This window comes from Tinamus guttatus, unplaced genomic scaffold (genome assembly GCF_059628265.1).
Source record: "Tinamus guttatus ecotype Peru unplaced genomic scaffold, ASM5962826v1 Tinamus_guttatus_pri_ptg000048l, whole genome shotgun sequence".
NCBI lineage: Eukaryota > Metazoa > Chordata > Aves > Tinamiformes > Tinamidae > Tinamus > Tinamus guttatus.
This window is the reverse complement of record NW_028288582.1, coordinates 10641849-10654677: the sequence shown is the minus strand read 5'-3', so window position 1 is coordinate 10654677 and position 12829 is coordinate 10641849. Positions and strand designations below refer to the sequence as shown.

General features: G+C 36.6%; 1 protein-coding gene across 2 annotated transcripts in view; it reads left to right on the top strand.

Moving 5' to 3' along the window:
- The window catches only part of VRK1 (VRK serine/threonine kinase 1), a 31621-nt gene extending 19183 nt beyond the window's left edge, over nt 1-12438 (top strand). For both annotated transcript variants that reach the window (XM_088539682.1, XM_088539683.1), the window contains exons 12-13: nt 3854-3944; nt 12034-12438. In XM_088539682.1, the coding sequence (XP_088395808.1) occupies nt 3854-3944; nt 12034-12116 (174 nt within the window). In that variant the 3' untranslated portion in view covers nt 12117-12438. The remainder of the gene's footprint in view (nt 1-3853; nt 3945-12033) is intronic.
- The last annotated feature ends 391 nt before the right edge of the window (nt 12439-12829 follow it).

Sequence of the window (12829 nt, the reverse complement as noted above, 5' to 3'; positions counted from 1 at the left end):
ACTTATGTTTGTCAAAATTCAAAACTCTCCAGATAAGCCAAAATTAATGTATGGCAAAATAAATTATTATTATTATTTTCTTCCCTTTCCGTGATTATTTCAAGGTTTAATCTTACATACACATCTTTATGCAAGGTCTTAGGTACCAGAATTCCATATTGAATTCTCAGTTATCTAGTATTTATGAACAGTTACCTATGAACCTTAATGGTAGACTGCATGTATTTTAATGTATTTTAAATTGGGTCGCACATTGGAATATTGGATGAGAACTTTTTTTGTTAGGTATATAGTATGTTAAAGTGGTAAATAACAGCATTAAAAAAGGACACACATTTTTGTGCACTTCAAACAAAACAACTTTTTAGTTCCTTTAGCATAAACTAGGGAGTTGAGAATTATAATACAGAGTAAGAGTCCAAGAATTCTGCCTAGTGACATGATCAGCTATATGTAAAAGTTGGACAAAGAAACACAAAACAGAAACAAAAATAGTAAGACTTTAAAGTTTTCTAAGTATATACCTTTTTTCTCAGTTCCTTTGATTAGGAAGTAGTACTCTGACTGAAACTGTATGCACCTGGTCTTTGTGCTAATATTTTCTCCTGAAGCGAGTATGATTGGTCCAAAAGGAGAGCTCATAGCATAAATTCTTCTCATCCCCTCCTGTGGACTTACATGGCTTGAGACCTGTGTTTTGGAGAAAATCTGTTTTTGATGGTTGGCTGACTTCTTTGCTGCATAACTTGGCCTGCTGCAGAGCCAACATCTGTGACCTTCTTTGTCCTTGCCCAGCAGAGATGCCTGGTGCAGGTTTCCAATGGAACATCCAACTTCCAAAAATCTTATTTCTTTACTTGCTTTCAGAAAAAACCATCCCCAAAGAGTGGGATAATCCTTTTGTTCTTGTATGTTAGCATCAAATAGGACGTTTTACAATAGGGCTCTTACGTTTTAACTTTGAGGCACCACATGAATGGTCAGCTTGGTCAGCTGTCACAGATATGTTTAGGCACTTAAATAAAATCATAGGTGTTGTCAATCCTTTTGCATAATTGTTTTCAGCAGTCTGCCTCATACTGCAGTGATACTTCATGAAGTTATGGCTAGAGTGTCTGGGCAGAATAAGATTGGTTACCTGAAATGGGGTTGGCATGTTCTGTTTGCTTTTGAAAGAATAGTGGGTCAGAAAACTCTTGCTTCTATGCTGGATTTTCTAGGTCTGATAACAACTGTGATGGCTGTAGGCTAGGGATTTTGCCATCCCTCCTTCCAGGGTTATATCTCGGACTGTTCCTGAAGAATAAGTAGGATGAGGGTACTCACCAAGAACTCATTCTTCCCAAAATATATGTTTGGCAACGGATACTCTCAACCGAGATGCTGCTGCGTTTTCTTTCTAGAGGGTGTTACGCATTAGTGAGAGGCTGGGGGAACTGGAAGGTGAGATTTGTGTAGATGGGGGTCATGCAAGTAGCTGGGCATTTGGATTCACAGAGGAGGAAAGCTTTATGCCAATTAAAAGTGTATGTTTTCCACTGTGACAGTCAGCTTGACTTGATGACTGAGTGTTTTAAGAATAAGTTCCAAACTTTGTTAAATTGCTTTCCACAGGTAGAATGTGCTGTTGATCAGTAGCATCTTGCCTCTGAAAATCAGTATCTTCCAGCACACGTTGAATTCTCTTGGCATGCTTAATGTCAAGTTTGGAAAAGAAAAATGCAACCTGGCATTCTCCTTTGAGAAGAAGCTGAACTCTGGGAGAGACAATTTGTGGCATTTCTTCTGTACTGGTCTTTTAGTCATGACAGTTCTTAAGATACACATCCTTATATTTGTTTGGTGCAAACTACCATAATACCTTTTTCAGTGTTATTCAGTGTTCTGAAGTTAGACTGTTTCGTAACTGGAAGAGAATACTTTTTAACTTCTGTTTAAATAATTTATCTGAATGTAGGATTCTCTGGTGCACTCTGCTTATATAGCTAATGGAGCCACGATGTGCACTGTGTGTTGCATATAAGCAGGGTGGTTGTGGAATCTCAGTCATTCTCCACTCTGTATCTGGCTCATACTCACAGATGCTTGCTATATTAAAAATTAACATTTTATTCTCTATATCATGACTCAAGTTTCCCCAGATGTATCAGTAAATGAAACAGTCGAAAATTCTGCTGGAGTTTTTCGGTTCTGTATAAGGTTTGCATGTTGGCATGTGTGGTGTTTTGTAACAGTTGTAGTGAAACAAGAAGCTACCAATATCATGTGTTGAAGGCAGCATTTGGAGCTCTTGACTAAATTATTTAGAGCAAGGACCACTCTTACTACTCTCTTCTTGAAGTGCTACGTATGCTAACGTCACTTGCCAGTTGCTGGGAATTACTGGGAGTAAACTAAATGGGAGGAATAGGGATTTTTGTCTCTTGCAGCCCCTTGGATGTTCAGCTTCAGCTGCGCGGGTCCTTTGTCAGATGAATGTAGCCTGATTTATATTGCTATGTAATTCACCTGCATCAAGATTAAGAAACCGCTTTTTATTAAATAAGCTTGGAAACAAGATAAATGTATTTTGCTTTTGTGTAGCACGTATTGAATATCTGTTTTTATGATAAGCATTCAAAATCTTTTCTAGGACAATTGGGAGGAATGCATTATCTCTCATAAAAGCAGTACGGTGCTGAAATAGTCCTCCTTAATTTTGGTCAGAATGAACAAAAGTGTCTGTGTTTATTCCTGCCTAATGCATCACAAATCTGCTGACATGCTAACCTTGGAGTCTTGGCTGGCGGTAATCAGGCCTGTGCAGCGGCAGGAAGGCTGTACCTAATGCACTCCATCAGTGCAGTTTGCATATGGAAGTTCTCACAGGGGAGCTGCCCTGTGCCAGCTGAGGGTTACCTGCCCACTGCAGTTATTGTATGTAATTATCGAACCAATCTGTTCAGCCCAGCAGGGTTTAGATGGTAATCATGAAGCAACACTTTGGAAAAGAAAGATGTAATGCACTCTCCCCTTCTCTGGTGAGCTATGTGAAGTTGTAACCACTTTTAGAGCTGTGTTAGGAAGGCAGTGCAGTCTCCCATAATTAAAAAAAAAAATGGGAAAAGAAAGGTAAACTCTTTCTGTGTTCATCAAAGTTAACATCTATGTCTGTCTGATTTCAATACAGGGCAACTCATCCTTTGCAAAAGTGACGTGGCTTTAAAAATAATCTTTCCATAACCACCTTAAGAATACTTTGCAATAGTAGGATTAATTGTAATACACAGATAATAATAGTTCTATCCACTTAGAAGTTTTAAGATAATGTGCCTTGAATAGAATTCAGCTTTTCCAAGCACTTCGCTCTGGAACAGAACCCATAGTCGCTATTAGAAAAAAAAAAAATAATGTACTGTCAGTGGGTGTTAGCTACTTTTAAGCTGTGCAAAGAAAGCCTTAAGCATGGCTTCAGATAAACTTGAACTTAATGAGGTATAACTGCTTTAAAAAACAAAAAGCAATTAAAAGCAACTTTGGGTAAAGTGTTTTTTCTGTGTTAAGATTTTTCAAATTGATCCTTTCATAACAATTACTCAAAGTAAATAAAAACAGGTTTTGATCATAAACTGGTGGTTTCATATGCTAAAATACAGATTCTTAAACTGATGTATAGACAATGAAACCGAACTTTTAAATTTACTATTGTGTAGCATTAATAATGTTCATACGTGAATCAGTTTTCTCTGTAAATAGAGATGTTTTACAATATGTGAGGAAAAAATGCTTAAAATTGGGACATACCTTATGCAGATGTTTTCTGCTTTGTGTGGCCTTTCCTGCTCTTGAATTCAATTGCGTTTTTCTTTCACAGAAAAAAAGGAAGACAGCAGCTGCAACCGATGAGAGCACTGAAGCAGAAGTGGAAGAGGTAGAAAGTCCACAGAAAAAGAAGCGTACTTCTAGTAAGTCAGAAGGCCATCCTCACACCAAGTGTCCTGTTTATCTCCAGCAGTTAAAATGCTTTTGTCTTTAATATTTTCTTTTTTTAGATTACCTTTAATACTGAAATATTCAAACTATATGTGTTACATAGAGCTGGTGGAAATGCTGGCTGTTAAAAGTTAGTAGTAGCACCCTGTCCCTTTGCCCTTGTTCTTTCTCTCCTCCAATCTTACTTTTCTCCTCTCCTATTTTGTCCAATTCAATGTCAGAAAATGTCGGCTCCTCGGGACCTCTCCTCAGTGCGTTGCAGTCAGAGGCTAGCAGCAGCTGCTTACAAGAGTGAGTGTATTTAAAGTCAAGGAAAGGATTAGCTATAAGGATAGCTCATGGTAAAGTTAGATTTTTAAATTTGGCAGGCAGAGCTGTCAGTGTTTTCTGGGGAAAAAAATAATCATAGGGAGGTGAAGTAGGCTTAAGATCTCGCACATTCGAGTTTAGAATTCCTCAGCAGATCTGTATAGGTTAAACTTGTGGTGTCTAGTCAAAATATTCCTCCTTCATGTACACGAGGACTGAATTCAATTACGAAGATATTTATTCTAGAGACTTTTTTTTTTAGACTTTAAGTGAAAGGCCAAATGTTATGCATGGTCAAGTAGTCTAAAAATAATAAAACAGTAGAACTCAAACATTTGATTCTAACTCAAAACAGATCTACCTGTTTAAAAATAAGGTGTGAAGTAGTAATGTGTCAGGGTGGGGAAAAGGTTTTTTTTAAGAAAAGAAAGTAGTATTACTGATGAATTAATAATTAACCCTTGGATTGACTGTTTACCCAAACAGTGTGATACAAAGTACAAGTAGTAAAGACACTGTCCTGCAGGGAGGTTGCACTGTTTTGTTCATTTCAGGTGTAAACATACAATTCTGATCATTTTAATCAGTGGCTTATGTCTCTCTTATTCAGATGCCTTTTGAAATGTTGCCTTAAGTTTATTACAAGTTTTTTAGTCTGTCATTGGCTGAATAGCCAGATTATTTTTTCTTTGAAGGAAATAAAATAATTTGATTTTCATATTTAAAAGTGTAGCTGACAGCTTACCGATTGCCATTTGATGCACCTGAGTATTATATATATAATATATATTTTTTATAATTTTATAATTTATATAATATTTTTCCCCCTCCCTTTTTGGGGTTGTATACTGAGACTCTCATAGATTAATATGCAAAAGAGCTTGAGGAATTGCAGTCCAAGCAGTACTCTCTGCAAATTAGTCTTTTTAGACTAATTAAATGTGTTTGGGAAGCTGTATGTTTGCAACATCCCACGGTTATTACTTTTGGAGCACACCAAGGCGATCAGTGGCTGCAGAGACTCTGACTCTGTTAGTAAGGAAATATTTTGCTGCTTTAGGTTGTCAAAGGAGGAGTAAAGAATGCAGTCAGGCATTTTGCACGTGGTGCCACTGCTTGCCTCCCCCTCTGTTCCCCTTGTTCTTCTGTGTTTTTAAACAAGTGACCCCTCCAGATGAGTATGGTAAAGGCTGCCTCTTTCAGCCCTGTGGGTCGCCGGTGTTTCTGGACCAGGCAAGCAAGACTCTTCTTTTTAGAAACAGAATCTCAGGAAGCCCATAGGAAATCCAATCTTATAAAACAAAAAACAAACAAAAAAAAGGATTTAGTTTTACATTTATTTCTGTTTCTCAACTTTATATAAGTTAATTTCTGGATTGTCTTAAAAATCTCCAGTTGAGCTATTTTTCATTCAAGATTTTTACTTAATATAAGATCATACATAGTTTAGTGTTTATCTGTAAAGAACTAGTGGCCATGTCATCATGCTCTAGGAGAATGCAGATCATAGGGTTCTTTTGAACTTGTGCTTGGCACCACTTGCTTTCTATTCTTTGCCAGTGCCCATATTATAGATAGATTTTTATCTCTTAATTTTATACTCTAGTATTAATGTTTTAATCAATACCTGTACTGATTAGGATAGTTTTAACTGTCTGTTATTCTTTTGTTCCTTCTTGTGAAGTCCTTGGGACTGACCAGTAACAGCAACATATTTCAGGCGCAAATGGATATTAATCTAAAATATTCTGTCAATTCGTGTGAGTATCACCAAAAGATATGTCCTTCTCAGCTCTGTGCCTAGCCTTCCCTTAGCCCTCAGAAAAGTTAAATGTTCTAGTATTGGAGTTAAATTAACTGCTTTTTGGAGTTAAAAGCATTTACAGGAAGCAGCGTAGTTTTAGAACTGAAAAATAGCGCTCATAGTTGTCAGAAATACTGACGAACTGGGTTCTGTATTTTGCACTAACTATATTTAAACTTGATATGAAACATTCTGTCTTTTTATGGCCTGCTCCAGAATTGTTTGATTTTTTCAAAAGCTATTTAAATTGGAAAAGCTGTTGTAGGAGGTGATATTAAGTAGAAAGACCTTTAAGTGTTATAGGTAAGAAGGTTAAAATAAATTAAATACATATAAAATGAACACATTTTTGCAGTTCTTCCTGAGAAATGGTTTTCTTGGACAATTTGAAAGTGATAAAGTAATTCACTGAGAAGTGCATTGAAAATGTGCTGATAGTAAGAAGCCAAACTTTAGTTTCCAATATGTAAAGTATTAAAAAAGTTTCTGTTTACTCTTCTCTCTGTTTGGAAGATAGTTTTATACTTGGGCTTCCTTTATATTTTAATCAAAGAAGTTTCTTTGGTTTTCTGCTAATGAAATGCAGTAATACCTGTGGGTTTTTTTTTTTTTTTTTGTGATAAGGTTCTGTAGCAAAATGTAGGGTTTTTTTGTTTGTTTGTTTTTAAATAGTGATGTGTCAGAAAGATTTTCCCTGGGGTAGGATTTTGTATATTGGCTTTAGATGTAGAGTTAAATCACTTAACAAAACCAGACATCACTATTTTATTTTTATTTTTCTGTGGTCTGAAGATATATTGCAGTATGCTGAAAAAGTGTTGCAATTCAAATGTAGATTGAAAATGTGGAAGTGAAATTTGTCTCCAGGAACAACAACAACAAAAAAATCATGCTGCATTGACTCAGATTTTTGCAGGGAGATCTAACCTTTTTCAAGATTGTAAGTAATATATTCAAATTAAACCCTTTGTTCCTCCTGGAATTCACTGTGTGATAGAAAGGAGGACTATTTTTAAACACATGCTGCATGTGGCTTCTTATTTATATGTGTATGTAGAATTGTGTTCTGGAACCTCTTCAGTTAATCTATTTTTATAAAGAGAAGTAAATATATATTTCATTTTTTCTGGAACAATTTAGTATTAATTTCTTTTAACAGAACTCTCAAACCCCATGTTATCTTTTGGAAATATGCAGACACAAAGCCATGAAATAATATGCCCTTGTGTACTGATGATTTTCCATAGGATAATTCCTATGGAAATGTGTAGGCTTAATTTGTTGCAGTATTTATCTATCAGGAAACAGGATTCAGAAGAACAGAACACGTAAAGCCAAACTCCATCTCACATCTCAACAAACTTTACTTCCCCTCTCTCCTCCCTGTCTTGCAATCTTGTTTTGTTTGGAATTCAAGTCTGTATTTTCTTTCCTTTTTTCATATTTGAGTTATGTTTCTGAATTTACTGTAGAGAGGGAACAAGAAAAAGCCAATTAACTAAAACTGTCTGATCCAAATACCAAAAAAGTTGCCCGTTGAGAAACATTACAGGCCTTTTGCAGGGTTCCTGGTAGAAATTTGTGAGAAAGGTCTTGTCAGGTGTCTGTATGCACTTCCTTGTTTCATCTTCGCAAAGGAGAAGTAACTGTTCTTGGCACCATATTGGAACAGCCCAAACTGATTTGGTGAGGTTAGTTGTACTTGCTTTGCATTAAGTGCTGCACTGCTTGGCTTCAGTTCCCATTTGGTGTCTGCAGCCAGGTGCTGCGTGTGCTTTTTCAGCTGCCAATTATTATCTTTTTTTTTTTTTAAATTCCTCTCACATGTAGATAACAATTGTGTGAGTTCCATTCTCTGGCCTTTCCTTTTTGGTTTGACAACTGTAGTACCCTTGTAAAGGGTGGATAAAGCAAAGGTTTTCTTAGGGAGCCATCCAGGAAAATGACTTGATAATTTCATGTGATTTCCTTGAAAATCACAAATTCACAATTAGTTGCTGATTTGTTAAATGGTAACAGAACATGTTCTTGGATTAATGTTAGGATCTGATATAGCAGTCTATGTAAGGTCAAGGCTAGTTGACTAGGAAGAGTGTTGTATAGTGGCCGTTCCATTCCTGCTTCGTCAGTTCTCAGCCGAACTGTGGTAATTCAGTATTCATTGGCATGAAATCACCCGAGTTAAATGTCAGTTCTGTCACGGAGCTGTCCTGCTGTGTCACACTGGGTCTTTGTGCAGCAATGATGATTAAGCTCTATCTATGTGGAGGCTAGTTTGAGAACATCTCCATCAGAAGCCACTTGAGAACCCTCCACGACATAGTCCAACACTCCACATTTGTTGGCCTTGGATTCTTTGAAGAGAAATGTAGAACAAAGCGTGAGTGCAAGATCTCTCAAACACACACACACACACACACTCAGAATTTGATATATATTTTGTTTAAATGAAACCTTGCTATACCTAAGCGACATACTCAACTGTACATTGCTGCTTTTGAGGGCAGAATGTGTTAGCCCTATTGTTTAATGAAGCTGGTTATTGTAAGCCCAGTTTCAGAGCTGGTACAGAGACTAGAATTGCTGGCACTCTTGAGCTGTTACCCAGAGGCTGGCGCGTACTCCTCAGTCTTTGTCAGGTGTAAGTTCAGCATATGCAAGTGATGCAGTTGCTAACCTGCAGCATGGCCACTGCTAGGTATTTTTCACTTACTATGATGTTTGCTTGGAGTCTTAAAAACGGTATGGGGTTCTGTTTTTTTGAATGTTGTAGCCTATGATGTAACCTAGCAGCCACCTTTAACACCTGAATCTTATCCAACTTCAGCTGCTCAGCAGCTGTGTTTTCACACTCAGACTCCCTCACTGTCCACATTTCCCTCAAGCAGGCATTTCAGTGGGAACCTTGGGACTCTCTTTTTCTGCTCCTTCTTGCTAATTCAACCTTTCTAATTCAATAGAAACCATCCTTTTCTATGACTCAAATACTTTCTTATTGCCCTTACTCGTAAGATTTGCATGTGATTCTAAAACAATGCTTGCAGAATCAGAAAGCAAGGTGAAAAGGAATATCAAGAGGCCATCAGCTGCATTCAACATCTGAAAGGCAGGATTGTTTATAGTCCTTATATAGAAACTTTTCTTCTAAAACATCCTTGGGCAAGGCCTATTCTAATACTTGACTAACCTGACTGCTAAAAAGCTGGTGAGGTGTGATTGTTGTTTTCTTGCTACTGTTTTCTTGCTGTTTTCTGTAATTTCCCATGTTAGAGTTTTGGGCTTCGTATTAGTTCTTCTGTCTGCTATGGATGTAAAAATTGCTTTCATTCTGTGTAGCAACCTTTTGTATACTGGAAGAGTGCACCAGTGCCACCAGTGCACCATCACAGCTCTTCCTTTTGTTTTTGCAGAGATGAGGTGTGGGAAGAAGAGGTACTTCAGATCAGCCAGATAAATTATTTTTGTGCGTGTGTGTTGGTTTTTTTTTTTTTTTTTTTTTTTCATTGGAGAGCTAAAAACTATGATCATCACTCTTGTTCTTTCATTTATTTCAGACCTTCCCAACTCCAGTTGGGTATTTCTCAGCTCTGCACCTAGCTTCTGCTCTGTTTATTTTGTAATGTTGCTTTGAGATCCTGTTTACAGAGGGGTTTATCTATCATCCTCAGCTTGTCTGTAAGAGTTGCTCTAGAGCCTGTGGTTCTCCTTGTGTCTCTGCTGAACTTTGCTGCAGTCTCAAAGCAAGCTGTGCAGTGACACCAACTGTTTTATTTTTATAAATATAATTCTTCCTCACCCTAAATTCCTGTTTCAACTTAGTTCAAATTAATCTATTTTATAAAAGCTTTCCCCTTGCTTGTAATAGTTCTGTCTGCACCCTCATTTGGTGTTACAATCTACTTAAATGGAATCCACTCAGAGATTCATCATGATCGTGATTTGTCTAGAAAAATCTTGAAAAGAGTTTATGAATGCAGCAAAGGAGAAAATGGAGGCAGGGTGGATTTCCTCCCCTTTTTGGTATTCCAAAGTGGGCAATTAAAAATGCCTGAGCTCTTACTGACCTAGGTTTAAGTGAGGTTGGACTGCTTGCGTTGTCCATGACTACCACCCATACCATACTACCTGCTGTCCTCAACTGTGAGTGTGAACATTTGATAAAGTATCTTTCTCTCTGCACAAATATCAGTGATACTTTCCTAGCCAATGTCCAAGTTGTTGTATTGGGAATCTTTCTGATAATGGGACATGAATTTGACCTATTTGAGTACTCCATTATGCAATCTTAGATGAGAATAAAAAACACACGTAGATCAGTCAAAACTGGTGAAGGGTAAACATTAGGTTTTTTTCACAGAATCACAGCATGGTTGAGGTTGGAGGGGACCTCTAGAGACCATCTAGTCCAACCCCTGCTCCTGCAGCAGGGACACCCAGAGCACGTGGCACAGGGTGGCATCCAAGGTTGCATTTTTGGGGATGCTGGGGGGGGTGGAAGGAGGAGGCCATTACATGGCTCTTTTTAAGTGAAAACTTTGGTTCTTCTATGTTGTCTCTTGCAGTACAAAAACTTCCAGGGATAAATTTCAGGAGAGGAGAGGGAAAAACAGTACCAAAATACACAATGACTAATCTGCTACTGAGAACTCAATTTAAAAGCTCTTTTGAGCTCGAAAAGACATGCCTAATGCTAGAATTCACATTTCTAGCAGCTGGAAATACGTTGTGAATTTGAAAGCTATAAACTGCTCATACTTGATGATAAGCCAAAATTTAGCTGGTAGGAGAAATGATTCACATAGTTAAGTTACTCCTTTAATTTTTGGTACCTACCTGTGCTGCAATAGCTTTTAAATACCAATACTTTTAAGAGTACCAAAATAGATGTGATTTTATATACCAGTCTTTTGAGAGCGCTTTTTTTTTTTTTTTTTTTTTTTTTGGTTTGCCAGAGTGGATCTTTCACTGATCAAGGGGCTCTGTTCAGTAAGAGACCATGAGCAGAGGTTTTATAAATTGATTTATCAAACATGCACTGTATAGCAATATCTATTTTTAGATTTATGATGGATGCAACAAACACTTTTGAACCAAGAAAAAGAAAAATATTTTTCATTCTACATTTTGAAGAATTTTTACAGACTTGAAAGATAATTTGAACGTTTTGCTTTTACAACAACATTTTAAGAGAAAATTGTTACATAAAATTAAACAAAAGCAAAGCAAGTTTGCAATGATTCTACACTTGTCTTGGTATGATTTGGCTTAGGACGGACTCAAGACTCTAATGTGGTTTGTTTTGCACTGTTCCCTGTCTCCTTGCTTCCTTCTGAACTTACCCATTGAGCCTGAACGATTAGTGACTCACACTGCTTAAAGGCTGCTGCCTTATGCAACCAACCTCTTTCTTAAGGACTGCTGTGAAACTCGACCTTACCTTTATTTCTCTGGCACTAATGCAGATTAAGAGTTGGCAGGAACTGTAGGATTATATATAGTTTTACAAGCAAGAAGTTAAATTAGTCATAGTGACTTCAAGGAGGAAGTCAGAAATATATTTTTTTAAATACTATGACTAGAGGATGAAAAACACTTTATTTGGTAATTACTTTTCTAAAAATAGTAGTAATTTTTATTATATCTAATATTTTTTCTGAAAGTGACCAGAGATGATTGTGATTCATGTGAACTTGCTGTTTTGTTTGTTTTTTTCCTCCTCCCTGCTGGTGCTCAAGAAAAAGATCAGAATGGAAGAAATTTCTTATTTTATTGTATTTGATTATAGTCTCTTTGATCAACCTGCCTATATATTTTTTTCTCATCATGTAAATCAAAGCTAAATGAGTAATTTGATTCGACCTATCTATTGAAAATAGTGCAAATTATATTCTTTTTGTACATTTCTGGTATTTAATTTATGGAAAGTTTGGACTTTTTTTGAATTGCAGAAGCAGCGGCTACCAAAACACGGAAGAGGACGTCCCCCAAAGCCAAGAAGGGAGTAACAACCAGAAAGAAAGTCCAGAAGTAGTTGAAACAAAATAAGATGCTCCTCTGTTCACCTCTCTTTTTCTCAGTTACTGTAGCACTGGAATTTTTTTTTCCCCTTTTAGATGATAAATCCTATAAAAACTAGACTGCTGTTTGTACCTGTTTTTTGAAAAATAAATGCTTTATTAAAATATTTGCATAATTTACGTATACTTTAAAATGCAAAATTTTGCCAGTTTTAAAGTGAGGATACATTTTTATTTTCTATCTACAAAATTTCTTGTCTTCATGGCAAGTGCTTTTGGCTACTTTAAAATGTAGAAATAAAGACTTATTATTTAGTTTTGGCTTTTTTTTTTTTATAAGAAGCCAGCACTGTTGTATCTCAGTTTAATTTTGAGAATAGTCTTATTGGAGGCCGCTTGGATGAAATGCTTAGACCATTGCACAGTCGGTCTGAAATGATAGAGACATCTCTGAACTGTTGCTTGAGTGTTTGAATTAAAACAAGAAAACACACCACCAAAATAATGTTTCACATCTACTCTAGTCTGTTACAAAATGGAAGTGTTTAAACAGTTTACAGCAGCGCCATGTGCTCTGTGGAGAACAGGTGAATTTTAGTGTTTTTTTTTTTCCATAGTATTTTCTTTGTATCAATTTTCCAATGTATTTGTAGTTTCTTGTGAAAGAGACCAAAATTTGTGGGATAGGGTCCAGGAGAAGAGAGAAGACAGAAAATAATCTTAATGC